This window comes from Rhinichthys klamathensis, unplaced genomic scaffold, assembly GCF_029890125.1.
Source record: "Rhinichthys klamathensis goyatoka isolate OS25496 unplaced genomic scaffold, OSU_Roscu_1.1 h1tg000119l_1, whole genome shotgun sequence".
In the NCBI taxonomy this organism is placed as follows: domain Eukaryota; kingdom Metazoa; phylum Chordata; class Actinopteri; order Cypriniformes; family Leuciscidae; genus Rhinichthys; species Rhinichthys klamathensis.
Window position 1 is genome coordinate 1,061,468 of NW_026606656.1, and position 21,441 is coordinate 1,082,908.

Sequence of the window (21,441 nt, forward strand, 5' to 3'; positions counted from 1 at the left end):
AACATCACCATTTTATCAAACGTTAGATCCCCAGATGTTGTTTAACCAAATATACATTTTCTAAATTCAGTCCACATTCAATTTAGTTTTAGGACTTAGTAACTGTAAAATTACAGAGGTGACACGTGAGACGAGATATGCTATTAGACTTCCTTTATTCATACATAGCCAAAAAAATATTTAGTTAAGTTTTACTATCAAAAAGGCAGTTGATCTATTCAATGGGAAATAATAATAATAATAATGAAATGTTAAAGTGCACTCTCAAACTCAATCTCTGGATTGCAGACATGATCAGGTTGTGTTAAGAAAGGTTGCACAAACCAAGTATTTCTCTGTGATCAGGTAAAGCTACAGTTTAGGGATTAATTAACTCAATAACCTCCCAAGGTCTACATAACAATATTGTATAGCATGATAGAAGAAAATAGTACATTGAGTTATTTCAAAGTAAGCGTTCATTGAAATATATACATCCACTCAAGTATTCCACTTAATATAAGTGTGGTTGGCTAAAGTAAACCTATAAAAGTTGTGTGCCTTAAAGACAATCAAAAGGGGTTTTTTTCCCCAGCAACTTAATACATTATTAGCTTGAATTCACATGTAACATTGGCTGCTTTCAGTGAAGACCTCCATGTTTAGTCAAGGTGTATTCACTCCTGAAGGACTGCAATTAGATTGCATATTAAACATACTATGTACATATCAACTCAGTGGTTTTCAACCAGGTGGCCTCACCGGACTTCCAGAGGGGCTGCAAGATTACTTTTTGTAAATAATTAAAACACTTAAAAAAATCATCAGTACATTTATCTTTTTCCAATATAAATATCTATAATTCTTAAATCAAATTACATTTATTTGTGAAGCAAATATATTAAGATAAGATATTAGGTCTTATTTTCTTTTTAAAAAGGTGGTCTTGTTTAAACCTGGAAAAGAGATCTGTAAATGGGTAAAAAAAAAAACTATATATATATTTTGAATAATAAATCAAATAAGGCGCCAAAGAGACAATCTTTGTTACAAACTTTTATTAAGATATTCAGCTGTATCCTTTGACTTTTCTCTTACTCATTTTTTACAGTAGTTAATGTGCAATTACTTTTGATAATATTGGGTCACAGTTAGGGATTCACAAAGTTATTGGCACTTTGAACACAGACAGAATGGAGTGGATGAGCACTGGCGTTACAGGGTCAGTGCATGAGCACAGCTGGGTATGGGTTACAACTCATGCTGAGAGTGCACGACTAACAATCAAACTTCATTAGTGCTTCTATGTAATATACAGTATATAGATTTGTATAGGGATGTAGTCATAGAAAGTGAGACACTGCATCGTAAAAAAAAGTTCACAACCTGTTTGTTGTTTTGAGTGTTCAAGCGTGCTGATGTCATCACCCATCCTGTCTGTATTTCTCTGTAATTCGTGATACCATGTCCGGACATCAATTTGTCGAGCTGTCACACGTTACTTTACCAAAACATTTGCAAAGTTGGGTTATAATCCATCTCATTTCAGGGAAAAGACTGAAAGCAGAGTGTTGGGGTGTGCTGGAAGAGAACGCAACACGCATAGAAAGAGGTGAGTATCTTTTTGTGGTATGTCTGTTATTTCGAGTGGAATAGCAATGCTGCATTCTGGGTAAATAGGCTTAGACTGACAAAATAAAACTGCAAGCTAAAGGAAAACCTGCAAAATGCAGCGAGTCCGTTGCTTCAAAACAGACGGGTCCGGTTTCTGCCTTTGCAGAGAGGAGAGACAGTCACTATTTATAAAAGAGTTCAATTTTTAATACACCACTCCATACTCTCTCTTGCAAGCTGTCAGCGATCCACCAGGTTACAAATTCACAATGATCTACAATGCACAGTACTCCAACAAACTGTGTTACAAGGAAGAATGACAAGACTGATGGGCAGTTAAACTCTCACGCTCTTTCTCCACCTTCACAGGCGTCTGCCATCTAACTGCTCTGTGCTCCGTGACACAGTCAGACTGAATTGCAAGGTGCCGAGGAGCACGTCTATGAACGCGAACCCCAGAAAAAGGTGCTTTATTCGGGCACAGAGAGCAGATAGACAGGCAACGTGATATGGACATCCTGGCCTTTTTTTGATTAACACTGGTCCCTTCATTCCCTCTATATACTTGCCTTAAGAAACCTCTCACACCAGGCGAGACATACGTTTTTCCTAAATAAAAATAATCCTTTAAAAGGTGAAATGTGTAACTTGAAACTAATTCACAAAAACAATGATTTCAGCCTCTTTCGGGCTGGTTGTGATGCTCAAACAAACAGAGCAACTTTTTGATAGGGCCACAGTGTTACACCTTTCGGGAAAAATCAACCATCGAATGGCTTACTTTGAGCATTTTAACATTGAAAAAAATTACACAGGTCACCTTCAACTTCCCAGAAGGAGAAAAGCCATCTTTTGTGGCCACTAAAAGTCATCTTTCTCAGTTATGACACCCCCTGGTGTTGACCAAGTAGTAAATTCAAGCCGCAGTAACAACACACAGACAGCAGGTGGCGCATGGACACAGCGGTTCCTCTCCAGCGACGCATGCAGCATATGTGATCTGTGCCATCAAAATGGAGGACGCATAAACACTGGCACAGTCATAGCCGGCGAGAGGAGAGAGAGGAGCGCCGCCACTCCATGCCCTACCCAGATACACACGCAGTCCGTCTCCCGCAGTCCTCCTGAAAAGGCACCAGTGACCCAGCAGGCCTTTAACATCTAAAGAATAGCACACATAGCACCAGTTCATCCCTCACCGTGCCCCCACCCTCCCAGCACTTTAGTCGATAAAAAGAAATGAAAAAAAAAATACTCAGTACTCTATCATCAGTCAAACAACTCTATATTGTATCCTTAAAAAACTTGGCAAGTCAACTCTTCACCTTGAATTAGTAGTAGTTGAAAAGTAAATACAGTACACGTGGTCTGCTAAAAGAATGGAGAAATGAAACCGAATGAAATGAATGCATGCACATTCCCAGATGTTGATTTCGCAGGATGTTATACATTTCTACACTAGAGGCATTATTGTCTTCTGGTCCAAAAGAAAGAAAAAAAAAGAAATAGGTCACCGGTCAGACCAGAACCAGACTGCACTTAAGACGTAAACTTGCCAGGAGTTCACTTTATTTGCTACGACTCTAAAGCCTGAAACCAAAACAAGAAAACTACAATTTCCAGATATACAAACAGCAGGTAAGCCAGACTTGGTTATGCAAATAAAAGTTAAAAGAAAATTAGCTAAAACATGAGGGGTGAAAGACCTAATGTAAGCCTTCCATTAAAAAGACCAACGACCTGTTAAAAACCTGGTCAAAATCTGTTCAACAGTCTCTTCGATATTTACATCAGTATTCAACATGGTTAGCCGCAGACACAGGGGTGCATCCTGTTATGGGCCAGATACCGACACATACACATCCACGAAGTTTAGTCCAAAAACCATCGATTTACGCTCTACAAAAAAAGGTGCACAATCCACCACTCTCCTCTACAAAAAGGTGCAAAAGGCTCTAGTTCAGTCTACGAAAAGGTGCAAAGAGTTCCATTTCTTCAGAAAGGGGGCGGTGTCTACTGTATGTGTCCCAGGAGATCAGATGCACAAAAAAAACATCACTTACACAAACACGCGCGGCCTACCAATTCGGGCATGAAATATTAAAATCGCCTTAAGTATCGTATTTCTGTTTTTGTGCAGCATGTGCATATAAAACCCATGCCTGAGTGCACATTAAGACATCACATGCAATCCCATTCAAATCCTGATGGAAATCTGGATTATGCAAAAGTTCACGGGTTACGGCAAACCTTCAGACAGCCGAAGAAGCATCCGTACGTGAAGCCTCCGATGCATAAACACAGAAACAAACACCCTAAATCCCAGAATCAACACATCACCCACATGCAAATACACAGTGCCAACTATGTGCAAGGAATGTATACAGATGGTGACTTGTGTGGACACACACATGCTTGCCTAAGCGAGCACAGACACACACGCACGCACACATGCACACACAGCTGCCCAAACAGGGACATGGGCAACATGGAGAGACTTAATCATTCTGCTCCTCCTCTCCTGGGACACAGGCAATGTAAACCCTCCTCCACTCCCAAACACACACAAAGTCAGGCCCAAACCTTAAGACAGTAAAGTGACTAACAATAAGAAGCACAACCTCCTTTCCCCCTGGGCTGTAAAAGCATGTTTGTGTGCGACAATGGGGGAAGAAAGCTAAAAGGTTTACAAGCTAAAAACACTTCGTTTTGATGTCCTACACAATTTTTCTTTTCTCTTCAGGGGATAGTTTATCCAATTCTGTCATCATTTACTCACCCTCATGTTGTTCTTAAACTGTATGTAACACAAAAGAAGATATTTTAAAGAATGCTTCAACTGTTGTTGTGCAAACACTGAAAGTCAGTGGGGTTGAGATTACCGTATTAATTGGTCAAAACGGCCAAACGAATTCTGCTACAGGAACGATGGTAATCCAGATACAAGCCAAGCACCATTCTTTGAAATGTAAGATAATCCTTATGCAAAAATATTCCTCATTATTCTCACTATTTCCATTTAAAGCCCAATAACAAGGTGTCTCTTGAGGGGAAAATAAAAAACAAAAATAGAGATTTTAAAACAATCCCTCTCTCTCAAGCTCAAAAGGTGTGAGCAGATAAATATATTTTTTATCCTTTACAGTCCTTAATCATCTTTGATCAACTCTGAATTCATATAAATCACACACAGTGGAACAAGTAGAAGGAGAAAGGAGAAAACGGCGACATAAAAAACAAAGAACGTGGCAGACTAAGATCCCACATATATTTTGGGAGGAATGGAAGGAGAGGAGGATATCAGATTCTTTCCATTTTAGACAGAGCGAGAGACAGAATATGCCACCTACTTCTCCTCTCCTCCCTCACTACTTTCTCCATCTGCTGTTCCTTTAGATCTTATGACGAGCATTTTTCCTGTCTCTCTCCTGGGCCAAATACAATCGGCTAGTCTGGCATAGCCAGGTAGCTACAAACTAATACATTCAAATTCAGTAGAGTGAGATCAGGGAACATCGGGCCTCCAGTCGCAATAACTTTTCCTGGTCCTAATTATGTATTCCTATAGCATCGGTGACTAGATTTACTTGCCGAGCATGGAGGCAAAGGGGATCTTCTGTGCAAAAGAGGGTTATTCAGCAAAAACAAAAATGATTGAAAAGAAAATAGCGCCCCTGGTATAACCCCCCCGTGTTCCTCCCGACACTAGACCGTGCTATCTCCTCCAATCTCCTACCCGACTCTCCCTTTCCCATCCCAGGCAAAAGCAGCAGAGCCCAGAGTCACGCAGCGGGGTGGGAGGCAGTAAGGAGGTGGGGCGGCAGAGGGGATGGGGCAGGGCTTTCCTCGCCAGGTCGCTCACTGAAACAAAGTGCCGTTGTCTCCGCCCACACCCTGCAGAGACTCGCCCGAGGATCCTCCGGTCTCCACCGAAGCGCCGCCCTCCAGGCTTGCGGTCTCAAAGGTAGGCTCGCCGCTGAGGCCGTCCGCTTCCATCTTGATGCTGTCAGGAAGGAAATTAGCATAGGCGTCGCCCTCCGCCATCAGTAGCTTCAGCTTGGGGATCCAGCTCTTCCTCACCACGCGCCGAGCGTTAGTGCACATGTCCGCCGCAATGGCGTTCATCTCGCTCTCTTTAAAGCTGGTGGCGAAGTTCTGGCAGTAAACTGTTGACATACGGGAGGGAGTCATTTCTAAAGGCACGCTCACACCAAGAATAACTAAAACGACAATTATATCAGCATCCACACCCATGGATGATAACGTTCTAGTGGTATCATGACTCGGTTCAATACACAATAGTGATCTCACAATATTTTAAACAAAGCCAAAATAAAGTTTAAATGTTTTATTAGGTTTTTTTTTAGTTTACTTCTAAGACATGATGAACAGTTAACAAAAAGTACGGTGGCTGGTTCCATAAACTGCTAAAACTAGTCTTACAACTTAGTCATCTCATTTTTTTTTCTTCAAGATAGGTCAAAAAAACTTCTTCTTTTTTAAAGTCAGTTACATAAAAAGGTAGATTGGTCTAATTTGAATCCAAAAAGTAAGACTAATTAGCCCTAAGTAACTGCTAGTTGGTCAGACTAGTTCAGGGGGGTGTATTAAAACTTTATCGTTATAGTTATCGTACTTCGTGTAACAGGCCTTCATAGGTACGCAAATTTGAAAAACTCACACTTGACAGCGTGCAACACTCGGCTGTCCAGCGGCTTACGGCTGGGGTCATTGGTGGAGGAACGGATGCCTGTTCCACAACTGTTGGCCAGAGTGCTCCTGTGTCAAAGAGAAACAAGAAAGTTAGAGGCCTTACACTTTCACTATTATGGAAGACATCTTTAATGTTTCTCAGACTTACCTATCGAAGAAAGCAGCCAGCAGCCTCCTCAGAAGGACTTTGTGCCTGGTCCCTGCACTGACGTGACAGTTCATCAGCTGAGCTCGTGAAATGTACACACTGGTGCCTGTGGAGCAAATACATGACAAGTGACTACAGTGGCTCAATCTTAAGTTTATGAAGCGACGAGAAAACAAAAATAACGACTTCATTCAAGTTACACTACGTGAACTCACTCGAGGCCCACAGAGAAGAAAATGAATAGTTGAATGAAGTCGTTATTTTTGTTTTTAACACAAATAACTCAAGAACTAAATAATCGATCGGCTCCAAATAAAGAGTAAATTGGCAATATCAAACATGTGCATCAAACAATTTCTCTCGTTATAATATACTCATATGCTGCTGTTTTGGAGATTTTTGGTTTTTGAAACTAAATGCTCACCAAGGCTGCATTAATTAATTATTAAAATAACTTTTTAAATAAAAATTAAATATATTTTTAACTGTAATTTATTATTTAATGTCTTTGTAATTTATTATAAATGTCTTTCGTCGCTTTTGATCAATTCAAAGTGTCCTTGCTGAAAATAAGAATTAATTTCTTACATAAGAAAAAAAACCTCTTTTGTGGGGTCTAAAGTTCCAATAAATACCATTCAATTTAAAACCTGGAAATAAATTCATTAGCGTAAGTGCATTTACATTATACTGGATCATGTTTCTAGACGTTACACTGCATATACACACACTTATAAGATTGACTGGCTGTTTGTGTCTGATCTTCAAGTTTTCCAGGACTATAGATGAAAAGTCAACAGTCGTCAGTCATTATAATCAGAGACTATTTACATAGAGACATGCCACTTCATCAATCCTAAATACAACTATATAGGGAAAACCCGTAACGCCAAAGATGGCAGTTGTATGCACATGTCCCGCCCCTCCCGCTGGAAAGCCAATCGTCTGCTTTTAACAGTCAAGCCGGAAAACATTTAAGCCTATCGTCTGGTTCCACTGGTTTATATCCACGTCTGGTTTATATTGCTTCATGTCTGGTCTTGTTCGAACGATTTCTTTTATCGTATTTGTAAAGCACTTTGAGCTGCATGTTTATATATGCGACTGCTGTTTAAAAAAAGTTTCAGTAACGTATTATGCGCACAGTTGAGGTTTGCGACAGCGCAAAATACGTTACTGTTTGAAAAGGCGGCAGATTTGATATGCAGTGTGTGTGCGAGTTGTGTAATATCAGACATCAGAAGTCTCCCGCAGATTGATAGCGGCTCCCTGATGCCCGCAAATTAGTTCAAATCTCCCGGAATCTAGAGCGAGCGAGCAAGAGCTCACACATACTGTGCTTCAAACTGTGTAGCGCGCGCACGACCGAGGGAGAGAACCCTTGCGCATGCATAGTAAAAGTATAACCTGTGAGGAAAAAGGCCTTTTAAACCTTATTTTGGGGCAAAGTCATCAAACTTTTTCAGCGATTTTTATCATATTTTACTGCCGTTTCTATACATGCAGTTTTTATGTATTGGTGACCAGTGAAACTGCAGTTCTGACTCTCTGTCCATTCATTTAGATAGGAGCCTGGTCTTGTTAGTCCGAAATAGCTGCCCGGAGGTAGGCTGTCGCGGTGAAGGAATTTCCCTTGCGGTAATTTTGAGTGGCTCAATAGCGCGATATGCGGTATTACCGCCATTTATTTATTTATATTTATTTGTTGCTATAAATACGTGTTATGATGTGGTCAGCATACACAAAAACAATGTAACCAATGTAACCGAAACTAAACAGCGTCTCTGCGCATTGAAAGACTGTCACTTAGCGCGCAGTTACATTGTTATGCCAACGGACTGTCATTGAGTCATAGACTGAGTGAGTCATTAAACCGCACGTTCAAAAAAGCTGATTCCTTAAATGATAGATGTAATGAAACAAGGCGTTAATTAATTTTTTTAATTTTGAGCTCCACTTTCCAAGGCTCAGCTGGCCAGCAATGCTTCACTTAATAGAGACCAATGCGTGACTCGCTGCTTTCCCCCCACGGCTTCCTCGCACTGTGTAATGCTGACGCCATTCATGGTAAATAGCCTACCCTTACACGTTAAAAGGATGATACGACAAATATTTCGCTTTCCTTGGAAACGCCAACCTTTTCACGAATATACATGATTTGACTTCAAAGACAGAGGCAGGTAATCGCACACGCTCAGGCGATCTCATTCACTGTCTGTTTAGGCTTAAGTCCAAATCCACGAAGCCTCTGTACAAATCACCATGATAAACAGTCTTGTTATCATTATTAACTTATTTAACATTCAATACACATGGTACGAACTACGAAGGGTGGCCTTATGAAAAAAGAAAACGCGGTTTGGCGGTTGCTGCGGTTACTTGCATTCCTCTGCGGTTGGCCTGTCAGTAGCGCGGTACTGCAATATTGCGGTTATCGCGACAGCCCTACCCGGAGGCGTTGCCAAGATGGCGGCCGAGTGGCATGACTTGCCTAAAAGGACTTTGTTATAATTCAAAAAACAAAACCTGCCTCCATTGGATGGGGGAAGGGGGATGGAGGGGCTTTACAAAAACAACATTTGAAAATCATTCAAAAGCTTATTTTCCATCATGCTCTTAATTAAACATTTTTGTCTCATTTCCATTTTTCCTTTTCACTCCTCCAGCGCTTCATATTTGTTCATCATTTAATGACTTTCTGATGACATTTTTTCCCAAAGACCTTTTTATCGTTTGTCCTCTCGTCTTGTTTCAATTCCTCATTTCATTTTCCACTTTATATTGCTTCATGTCTGGTCTTGTTCGAACGATTTATTTTATCGTATTTGTAAAGCACTTTGAGCTGCATGTTTATATATGCGACTGCTGTTTAAATAAAGTTTCAGTGATTACTGGAATTCCTCTGTTATGTGTACTGAACAGTTCCAGTCGGACAGCTCAGAGTCACTTAAGGCCACGCTTTAAAGCTCATAAAAGCCTCCATTACCTTACAGTCACTCAACAAAACCTGTTCTACACCACAATACCAAAACAAGGCTTCTCCAAACACGGTTGACCTATCAATCACCACGAGCGATCATTTGCTTTTCATGGGCTATTGAACATGATGCCGGTTTTACTCCCTATTTGTCTCTTCTATAGATTAATATTATTTTCTCGGCAGATGTTTTCTTACAGGGTGATATGACGACTGCTTGAGCAACAAAAGAATGATTTATCCCACTATAATACACCTCTCCCTCAAGATGTTTTGGTTCATCGGTTACGTTTTCTTAAGGAATGATCAGACTCAGACCTGAAACTAGCTCCAGTTTCTCTGCAGGGTCACCTTCCTCGTAAAGTTTGGGATGACAGCGGTTGCCGATCTGAGCGATGAGCTCGGCAGGGAGAGAGGCGAGATCCTGTCGGCCGCGCATCCTAGGCCGCGTCTCTGAGTGGTCCGGGAGGGCCTCCACACGCTCCCCAGCTGAAGACGAGAGAAAAAGAAGAAGGGAAAGGAAGTTTATGGAGAGTAGAGAAAGTGTGAAGACAAAAACGTGATCTCGGCACACGCTGTCTAGACAGTTGTGAAGATTAAACCAGCACTCAGGTCTTTTGACTCTGAAAAACAGACAGATAATACAGACCTCTTGGGACCGAGACTAATAAAAGACCTGTGAAATCCAACGGCATCAGAACACATTCAGTTTTCATGCCGTCTGAGAGAAGATAAGACCTTCTGATAAAATATTCATGAGCTCCAAACAGTTGAAGCGTTTTAACAAAAAGTGTGAATTTAGCCATGATGATATTCCTACTTAAGAAACACAACAGAGAGTAGACAATAGTTAACTTGTTAAAATGGAGGCCAAAAAAAAGCAGGAGCCAGTATAGATTACAACACATACAGGATCAAAGGAAGTGCTGGAGTGGGAAGTGCTATTTTAAAACTTAAATGAAAATTCTGTCATCATCAAACCTCCATGACTACTTTTTTTCTTCAGTGGAACACAGAAAACAACATTTTAACCATGTTCTGGTCGTTTTCTTTCTATGCAATCAAGAACAGGGACTGGAGCTGGCTTTTTGTGTCATTATTCAGTGAAAAACATGAGTTGATGAGAGAAGTAGTGATGTTAGATTTGTAAATTATTTTTTTGAGTCAATCTTTTCAAAGAATCTTTTGATACAGTTCACAAAACTGGCTTGAATTAAAGTGAACAAAAGTGAAAGTGGCATGTGAAGGCCAAGTATGGTAACCCATTCTAGGAATTTGTCCTCTGTATTTAACCCATCCAAGTTACTTAGTATTCATTCATGAATCGGACTGACCCAATAAGCTCAACTGTAAACAGCTCACGTGAGGGAAAGTCTGAATAAATAAGAGTTGCGGAAAAAACAACAACTTTTAAACCTTATTGTGATGTACATCGGAGTGTAACAGATTAGCGAAAAAGGGAAATGTATGGCAATAACTTGGTTCTATCCATCGGTTGTTGATTGAATTGAACTCAGATGTGGGATTTGCAATCAACTACGTCACCAAAGACAAGCCTGTCGTTTCACCGGAAGAATGAGTTGACATTTTGATTAAAAATTACAAGGTGCAAAAATGTTTTAAATATTAAATAAAATATGCATGGATAAATTGTAAAAAGAATATATATATATATTTTTTTTAACATAAGATTTCTCACACAAAGCTATTGTATGGCTTCAGAAGACTTGAAATACAGTGCAAGAGTCATATTGACAACTTTTATAGTGCATTTGAAGTCTGAAAGCTCCATTTCACATTCATTGTAATTGCATGGAAAAGACATTATTAAAATTTCACCTGTTCTTTTCCATGGAAGACAAAGTCATCATACAGGTTTGGAACACCATGAGGTAGAGTAAATGATTATAAATAATGACTGAGTCGATTATATAAATAATTTTAAGTGTTTCCATTTCATGCAGCAGGGCTGTGGACTCACCTGTAGCTCCCACGTTTAACATGCTGTACATGGTGTACATGTTGCAGATCTGCCTGTACTGCTCTTCAGTGCCATCATCCACCGCCTCTTCCTCTTCCTCATCGTCATGGTAAGAGATGGGGGAATCGCTGGCATAGGCACTCAATGTACCGGGGCTGGTGCCTTCAGGAGTGGCACTGCTCGTGCCGTTGCCATTGGTGCTGCCGCCGCCACTGTGACCCCCCTGACCCATTCCTAGACCCATACCAAGTCCCATGCTACTTTGCTGCTGGATGGCGCTTCCACGTGCCATCTCTTGGGAAAAGCGGGCCGCCTTCCTCATCCCTCCTCCTCCGGCTGTGCCCGAGCCTCCGCCGCCTTCCCGATTGCTTCCTTCCCAGAGCCGCTTGGCCACCGGCGCGCACACCACAGAATAGGGCGAAGCCTCCGGTTGCTCTGTCTTCACCCGAGACACCAGGGGCAACGGGGTCAAGCAGGAAGTGGGCCGACTGGCTGCGCCGCCTCCATTTGCCGAGGCCCCAGCCGCTGTCTGGGTGACGGGACTCTGAGGCTCCGATGGAGGAGTTTCTTCGGTATGGAGGCCCTGTGAGTCGCAGCTGGGCGAGCTGACCTTCAAGAAGAACTCTGTGCCCTTCTCCATGATCTGCTGGATCTGGAGAAAGCCAGCCGTGTACATGAGTAGAAACTGGTCTCCGACGTTCATGCTGAGGCGGCCGGTGTAGCAGAAAGCCAGGATCTGCTGAAAGCTCTGCGGCTGTACGGCCGGGGGCAACTCCACCACCGTAGGGGTTTTGCTGCCCGCGCTGCTGTTGAAAAGGTCACGGAAGTAGGAGCTGCTGGCTGCCAGCACGGCGCGGTGAGCTTTAAAGGTGTGTCCTTTCACCACCACAGACACGTCGCAGTACAGGCCCTGTAGCCGCTGCTCGTTCAAACACTCCAGGACATTGTTGCCGAAGTTTGGGATCGCCATCTGAAGGGTCTGAGCCATGGCGCTATGGCCAGCACCACCACAGAAATCTGAGCGGCACCAGAGGAACAGAAGGAGGGAAAGACAGATGGAAGAGAAAGAAAGAGATCTTTGTCAGCAGCATTCTCTCAGCAGCACAGTAGTTCATCCCTTAAGACTCATTGCAACCGTCATATGCCTTTAAAGCAGTCAAATCCACTAAATCTACCATAATTTATTGCAGAGACACAAACAGTTATTGGCAACAGACTGATACATTAAAAGGTGGTGAAATGTAGAATACCCCAGGGATGAGCCTGTAGGCACCTTTAGCAGACTGGCCTAAAACATGCGAACTCTGAAAAATAATAGGGGGGTTGGCGAGCCGCCTCTAAAATCCTGTGAGCAGGATGTGACTGCTAATCTGAATGAGATGGTGATTCAGCTGAGACAGAGATAAAATGGCACTCTTTACAGTACTACATCAGGGGAGGGAGAGAGGGGGAGAGTGCGAGAGAGATACTAAACCAGTGATTGAGGTCATAGTTGAGGAAGAGGGTGGAAAACAATGGGCTTTGACTGACACTGCAGTCAGTCTTATTACTGCTAAATGTGACACCATGAGCATAGATATCATTACAGCTCACAGCTGTGCTGCTGGGGAAATTCATTATAACCTGAACTTTCTACTTTAAAATAGGCTGTTCAAACATTTTACAAGTATGAAGAGTTATAACTGTGGTCTGTTACATTTTAAGCAACAGATACACTTATATGGGTCTTTTATATGGGGGGGGGGGGGGGGGGGGGTATTTTTTGCGAGTCAGCAGAACTTTCTGAGAGGGTACAGATTGACATTTTTCCATCAAAAGAAAAATGGTGGCTTATTGTTCAGCAATCATTTGGTGAAGTAAAAACAGCCCTCAAATCATGACAGCTAAACCAACACGGCAGAATAACACTGTGATGTGATATACTTCACACATTAAGATTAGACAGTGGTAGGCAACACATCTGGGCACATGTTTCCCACACAAGCCATCACATTAAAAATCACTGACTCTGATCTGATCACACAGAACTAACAGGACGTTCGTGGTAAAAGAAGTACCCTCTTTGTCTGACTTCAGGCTCGCTCCCCCCTCCCTTGCATGCACACACACAAGCCATAGACATCAGACAAAACGGCTTGTTTACAGTTGGCCAGAGAGCTGTGGCACACATACACACTGAGAGGCCCAGGGTTTATTTAAGAAGCTTTCCCTTGGGGTGGGGGAGGAGAGGGACACCTTAGGTATAGTTATCATGGTGTGTGAGATAGGGGGCCACAACATTTTAAAGACTGTCCTCACAACTCAAACTGCCTGTATGAAACTTTCAACATGCAACCAATTGAGTATTGGAGTCTAAAAACACCTAGGCCTAAATAAAATAAAGTAATCTTAGAACTTCAATCTTAATTTAGTAAATTTCATGCACTTATTCTCAATGACAAATTCTATACCTTAACTAGTATGTACATTTGGGTCAACTGGGACCCTTTTAGGCAGTCAGCTTAAAAAAGTGATTTACTTATTTCAAAAGTGATTTCGAACTAAATATCAGTGGTTCTCAACCCTTTTAACTTCAATATATCTTAAAATCAGGATGTATGCTGCACACACACGAAACATGACTGAGTGACAGCTCAGCAAAATGTCCCTGATTTTCCATTACAGTAATTTGACGCATGTTACACTGTTTATTTTACATTTACATGTATATTACATTACATGTTATTAGCAGATTTAGCATTTTTATTGTTAAAATAATACTCAAATATAATATGACTGGGGGCCCCCCTTAGCAAGTTTACCAAGTGCCCTAGTGGGACCCGAGTCGAGAACCACTGATACATTACGAAAAAAAACAGCACAGCTTTAGAATCCTGTAGAATCCTAATACTGTGATGTCAAGCCTGTGTGATGGAAGTGCAGACGCAGCCACTGAGCATACGACGGTGCATAAACTAACACTAATTCAACAATGCTGAACAGTTAAGTAGAATATAAGTAAATAGTGAGCAAACCTTTGGCCGCCAGCCCTGCCAGTACAGCAGTGTTATGAGGCTGTGTCGGCGGCAGGCTAACCGTGTGTCAGTCAATCTGCCCGTCCGTCCGGAGTTCTCCACTGGCACGGGCCGTGAAGGGGGGTGAAGAACGATGGCAAAAGCGCCCACTATGAGCCACTCTGTGAGAAATGCAGCACCTACATGCGAGGGAGCGAGCAATAACGCAGTGGGGGGGACGCCGCGACGCACAGAGGGCCGCGCGAAACGAGCAAGTTTGCCGCTCTTGTCCCGTCTTTGCCAATGCACCGCACCGAGAGCGAGCGTGCCTACATCCTCGGGCCTAGACGGATCCGTCTCGTGCGCGGCACCGCTGAAATGAGGGTTCGCCCGGTTCTCCACCCCACTCAATTACAACGGCAACACTCAACAATCTCTAACGACTGATTGAGCAGGCGGTTGTTAGCATCCTTAAATACCCAAGTGCATACTTTTCAGTCAACGGAATTTCAAAGTTAATGTTCCATGGCGATTTGCGCGCTAGTTCGGATACCCCACCTTATCTCATTTCACAGACATCAACAGGTCATCCCGGGACAAATGCACGAACTGGGGGCGAGCCAGACTGAACCAGTGCTGACAGCAGGGGGGGTCAGCTAGACTCCGCCAATAAGAAAATGATTGAACTAACGTTACTCGCCGTCGCCACAACAACATCAATCACGCTCAAAGTGGTATCTTCAAACTAAATGCACAAATAGGAGCCTTTCGGTTAACAGATTAAAGAGATCCCGGAAATCAGGTTTTTAAATTAGCCAGATCTGACTCCGGAACATCTGCCAGCATGAGCGTTCAGCCATGTCAGTGAGGTCGGTGAAGTGGTTAAACTTTTTGTTGGTACCATTAGTCTGTGCCCATCCCCCACCGCACACCTTCCCCAAAACAATGCCCCCCAAACATCTCAGCGCCATCGGATTTCAGCCAAAATGCCAGGACAGCCGCTCGCGCGCCATCCTCGCGTGTCACGCAGCCTCACATGACCTGCTGCGGGGATTCGAAGGCAGGATACTCACCCCTAGCTGGAGGCCGTTTCAAAGTGTTTCAATGGAGTCCGACGCGCTCGCTCTCCTTCACTCTCTCGCCTCGTCTGTCTCGCGCTGGAAACAGCCATTCATTGTGGGCATAGGCGCGAAGTCGATCGCAGAGCCATCGAGCGCGAACTCTTTTTCCAGCGGGATCCGGAGCGCAGAGCCACTGATCATGCATAGACTAGACATGACTCCCCATCGTCACTCAATCGCATGATCATCACAGGCGCAGCCTCAATGCCAGGAGACCTATCCAGCGTCGAGATGTATTTGCGCATAGGCTGGCACAGCAACAGCTAAAAGAGCCACCGCCTCGTTTCCATACGTGCGCAAAAAGTAGGCCATGCCTCTACGTCTCGCCACACAGATCTCCAATGTAGAGCACGCAGAGAACGCCATGAACTCAGAACAGCACACCGCGAGGGAACGTTAACATCAAATAAAGTTTGCTTATATTGAAGCAACGTTTAGTGTTGGGGACGTTTACTGCGTCCTGAAATGCGTAGCATCGGGGCATTTGCTTTTAATATTTATCGCATATTTAATTAGAGTAAGATCCAAAATTCCTGTATATCCCATTTTAATAGCCCGATATAAAATAATCCCTAAAAATATTCAAATGAGGCTTGTGGGCGATTCTTCATTGGAAATGCTCATCAAGAAATTGTATGGAAAGCATGAAATAACGTTACTCACTGTTGGCTCGAATAGTCCATGTAAAATTTCCCGCACCGTCTGCAGGTCATATAGCCTACATCTATGTGTTTTAAACAACAGGGAAAACTATACGAACGCGTGACGTCACATGCTTACCCTATAGATGTCCTTACATTACCCCGGTGAGCTACATTTCCAATTGCATTTTTGTGTCTGGAAACGTGCGCACGGGCTTCCGTAGTCACGAATTATTGAAAGTGAAAACACTGGGTTGCCAGATTGGTGTATGTTTATTATTATAACACTGCAAATATTTTTGTTTATACCCTTTCTGTCCATCTCAACAGGAGCACTAAACCAGGCCCAGAATGGTGTGTGTGTGTGTGTGTGTGTGTGTATATATATATATATATATATATAGGCCTATATATAGAACTTGAACTAATGTAATTTGACTCCTATGTCTTTTTATTAGGCCTACGTTCATTTTTGTGTGGATCATTTATGATATATTACGCATTATCCATAGTCTAAATTTCACATTACTGGTAGCCTACATTAAAAAAAAAACATTACTGGCGGGCACATAAACAGAATAAACGTGTTGAATTGATAATAAATTCATTTTAATAAGAACTATTTTAAAATATGAACTGATTTGTATTGCCAATTAAATAAATAATAATATTTAGATTTTATGAGGTGTTGAATGTATCAGTAACTTAAACCAACATTTGGTTGCAAACTTGCTAGCGCATAATCTCAATTTAGATTAAAATAACAATTTGTAAAAATGTAATTATAAATAGGCCTATGTACTGTTCTATTTAATCAAACTGGCCTGGCCTTTTTTGGACATAAAGTCATGTCCAAAGTGTATCTGACAATTTGTTTAAAAATAAATAAATAAATAAGAGTTTTAGGCCCCATGTTGTACCTTTTGTGGAAAGTCCCGGTGTGATATGTATACATTGGAATATTCAAACAAAAAGGAGCACTGCCCTCTATTGGCATTATTATAGTATCTCAGGGTGCAGAACGTTTTATTTTCTCCTTTGAGAACCTCATCTAACCACTTTTATATTAGTCCCTGAATCTTCTGCATTCCAATATTTGACCATTTAAGAGTCAAATTTTTACTTTTCATTTACTAGATGTAGTAGGCTATTGCCTGTTGTTGTTACAGAGTTAGTCACATTGAGCATCATTGGCCATAAGTGTCTAACTCAAGTTGTTAGTTGTTATTTATTTCAGGCTGCATCCTATTGCACATCAGATACATTTAGCCATAATTATGTGCTATAACCATACTTGCTGAGAAACATGGACGTTTTTGTTGCATAAAATGTGTTAATGTATGACAGTACACTTGATTTAGGCTACGCACTATATTAGTTTTGTGTATTTATGTTACTATTAATATTTCACCCATTAATTACTTTAGTAGTTTGGTCATATGCTATGCGGCTGGTACATTTGCATGTGAGAAGCAATCTACAACATTTCGATGTGTTCAGCATCTGCAGAAAACACTTACAGTAAATTTGTCACCACTGACGGCAGCTGCCGTGTGGCTGTGTTTGCCTGCTGAAAATGACATCCATAGTTAATTCACAGCTTGAGGACAGATTGTCTGGAGAAAAGAGTCGTCCACTGACAGATGGCAGGGGCAAAGATGGAAATCGCTTCAGTTTAGGGAAACCATATCACAATGTAAGACTGATTGATTGATTACTTCTGCTCACCACTTGATGGCAGCACGTGTCCATTGAAACTTGGTGACGCTAAAGCTTGAAGAAACATCCAGTGGAATGAGGAACAAATTAACCTTATGGGTCACACACGTTACGTAAAGACCCTGATAACGTCTAGAAATCTGCTAACTATATATCCATTTGTAGAATGAAATGCTGTTTTGACATGGTAGCCTACTTCAACAACCTACACTGTGATATACATGTTCTCTAGAACAGGGGTTTCAATCCATGAGATGCCACGGATGCCCAAATATGATCACCCTGATGCGAGGGCCGTCCTCCTTAAATTCAAAAGTGTTTTTTTTTACACAGTTTTTCTCTTTTCCACAGACCCTGTACACTCCCATGTGGCCCTCTAGAAACAAACACATTCAGCTTCTGCTTACTTTTTAATATAATCCAACACATCTGAACCAATTCTTCTGATTCTCCCGTTCTCAGGTGATAATATTCACACATCAGACGTCTTAGCTTGTTCCCTTCTTTTTTTGAGATGCCCTAGCTTGTCTTGTGTGTCTTTGCTCATTGCTAATTGTCTTCCCATTCTGCTGACAACTAACAGCATTCATTAAAGCTGCAGTCCGTAGCTTTTTTGGGGTTAAAAATTATCCGAAATACATATTTGAGAAAATACATTACCAGCCAATGTTCAAAACTATAACATTGCCGTAGCTCGATTTAAAGCGGTAAGCTTGTAATAATGTTTTTAACTCCAGTGGTACTGGTGGATTTCCACGGGAGATTCGAGCATGTCTTTGTGTCATTACGTCACATCTGTACACATAAAGAAGGAGTCTCGGCTAGTAGGCTATGAGTGTGTCAGGATGCTGAAGGTGGAGATGTATATAGCCTTTTCTCACAGCACTTGATATAATTAAACTTATCAATTTGATGGCGGATCCAGAAAGGTTGAAACGACAATCACCATTGACAACAGATTCACCCGCTGTAAAATGCAAAAGACTTCGTTTGGACTTTGGAGTGGCTACAGAAAAAAAGAGCAACCGGCCCATGCGAAAACAAGGATACATATCGTAAGGACATTACATGTAGTCACGCAATGCTGACGTTGTCAACATTAACAATTTGAGAACAAAGTATATGATATATTTGCGTGATATGATAAGCTATTTTTAGATTTAATCAGTGTGATTTACTGCAATGTCAGAACCAGAACAAAAGTGGATGTTACTTGCTCAGATGACATATTCCAGTGAAAATTATTATGTTGGTCATACTTCCAAAAATAATAATCTGTGATTCTGAATGACAGTATCCACACCGGCGCGGTGACTGACAGACACACACTCTCCTCAAACATTGTGTTCATCCGCGCTGTGCCGTGTCGAAGTACAACTCACGTACTGCAATTGCACATTTCGAACAGAGATGGCGACAAATAGGATAAACTGTGGACTGCAGCTTTAAAGACCAAACTTAGCATAGCTATTAAGTTTTATGATGAAACAGTTGTGTGAATTTAACAGTGCCAGATGGAATGTGCTACTGAGCATCCTGCAATAAACAAGTAGACCTATAGCTAAATCATTTTCATCCCCTCCTAGGACTCTCAGGTCATGGATGTGAGTTTCTTGTCTACTTATGGAGTTGTCAGGTTTTATGTACACGGGAACCGGTCCTCAGTACCATGTTTCTTAAAGAGTTTTTTTAAGAGAAAAACAAACACTCAGTGCCATTCAGACAGATGGGGAGCGAGTGGTGTGAAATGGACTTGATGGTTAAAATTCGCAAATGTACTGAATCTGAGAAGGACATGCTTGTTGAATGGATGATAACAGAACGAACAAGTGATCGAGTGAGTTTTCCACCACAGCAGAAGTCTATCAACAGCCTCTGCTACTCATCTCAGCATGTGTTCATTTATTCACGCCATCATTTATTCATCTTTTCTCCTCTACCCATGGTCTCTATTTTCAAAGTGAATTTCAAAGTTCCTCTGTGAGAGACAGAAACATGATGTTCTTTCTCCAAGAGAGTCCTCTTGTCACTTCTCGCTCAACACAAATAAAACATCCATACATAACGTCAGTATCATGCGTTTTTTTAGTAGGTTAGCTACTTTGTGGGCCCGTTTTACACATAGTTTGACCGTTATGAAAAAAAAACGTGTCTGAGCCTCTGTTGCTCCGAGATGGATGTGAGAGACTAGAGAGTGACAGGAGTGATGGAAAGGGAGTGTGAGATAAGAAGAAAGATCTGCCTTTTTTAAGCAGTGTCACACACTGTATCTTTTTGCTCTACCTTGGCTCATTGCTTCTCACTTCTGCGGCACGTTGCCATGGGAACACAGCTGCAGCACTTGAGTCGTGAGTTGGCGAGGCTGGGGGTTGCTATTTAGTAAACACGTTCGCATTTCTTCATTTGATTTAGCGAGTTGGATGGGGAAAAAATGTGGCTTATACAGAACTTACAGTCATAGCTCTGCCAATGGTGTGAGCAAATGTGTTATTTTGTACTTAGAAGCTTGAAATGTTCTCATCTTGGATGGTTTTACAAGTCAGCTCTCTCAAGGATCACTTTATAGTGCATCCAACTCTCTCTATCTTTTTCTATTCATCTTATGTTGTACATTTGGGCACCAACATGTTAAAGGCAGGGTGGGCGATTTGTTCCAGAATTTTTTTTCTGTTATGCTGGTTAAAAGTCTCTTCACATCCTGATAGCAATCACTAAGTTAAGTGGTCTAATGCATTTATATATATATATCGTCAGTGGAAGGTGTAGGACCATAAAATAAGTCCAAATTTATGCATTTCAATGGCAACACTATCAATGCCGAAATGAATCTGCAGCAGTCAGGTGGTACAGGTCAGTTCTCTTTAAGTCGTTTATGTTAATTATTATTGTAATATATGTGCTTTGAGGCATGAGGTAGTTTAATGCCATCTCTCATGGCGCTTTAGCCTGGGAAAACCCAGACAACTTCTGGCAAATTTAGATTTGCTCTGCAAGTTAGTCTGGCAAAGAGCTCATTCAAGCCCATTTCTAATCCGTCGAAATCGCGGCACCAATCAGAAACGTTGGGGCGGGCTTTACACGATGACGACAGCACAGCGATGGAACTAGGGGTGTGACGGTTATAGTTGAACACGTCATTAGAACACTATAACCGGCAAAACCATGTTATTAAAACATTTGTTTTAAAACATTAAAACATATCACAAACATTTTTTATCATAGAGAATGTTTAAATACTAATATCAGCTTACGAGGGAAACGGAGGCGGAGTTAGTGGTGTGGAGGCTGCTACTGCTGGAGATGATTCGGGAGAGGTCTGTGCCCCTTTACCGATAAGAGCGCGCGCTGACACGGAGTAAAGCCTTGTTTATACTCGACGCGTCCGCACGAGCGCGATGGTGCGCACGTAAAAATTACGCGTTCGGTGCGCAAGACCGGCAAGACCCCATTTCGCTTGGCTGTGTGCATGGCTTTTTTTGTAACAGCGCGCAGCGCCGCGTCCGAGGATGAACGACTTCAAGCCGAATCTGCCCGAGCATGTAGGCTACTACGTCT

The 21,441-nt window shown here is 41.9% G+C and overlaps 1 protein-coding gene across 5 annotated transcripts; it reads right to left on the bottom strand.

Moving 5' to 3' along the window:
- Positions 1-1,020: 1,020 nt before the first annotated feature.
- Positions 1,021-16,229, bottom strand: LOC130088416 (nucleus accumbens-associated protein 1). Of its 5 annotated transcripts, none has more exons than XM_056255175.1 (6): positions 16,190-16,229; positions 11,413-12,429; positions 9,750-9,920; positions 6,455-6,560; positions 6,275-6,372; positions 1,021-5,759 (listed from the first exon to the last, which is right to left on the bottom strand). In XM_056255175.1, the coding sequence occupies exons 2-6, from the start codon at positions 12,398-12,400 to the stop codon at positions 5,452-5,454; spliced, it is 1,671 nt and encodes a 556-aa protein (XP_056111150.1). In that variant the 5' UTR covers positions 12,401-12,429; positions 16,190-16,229; the 3' UTR covers positions 1,021-5,451. The 5 variants fall into 5 exon arrangements, with proteins under 5 accessions (XP_056111150.1, XP_056111146.1, XP_056111149.1 ...); XM_056255171.1 differs by lacking the exon at positions 16,190-16,229 and adding an exon at positions 15,479-15,949; XM_056255174.1 differs by lacking the exon at positions 16,190-16,229 and adding an exon at positions 14,964-15,472.
- Between the last annotated feature and the right edge of the window lie 5,212 nt (positions 16,230-21,441).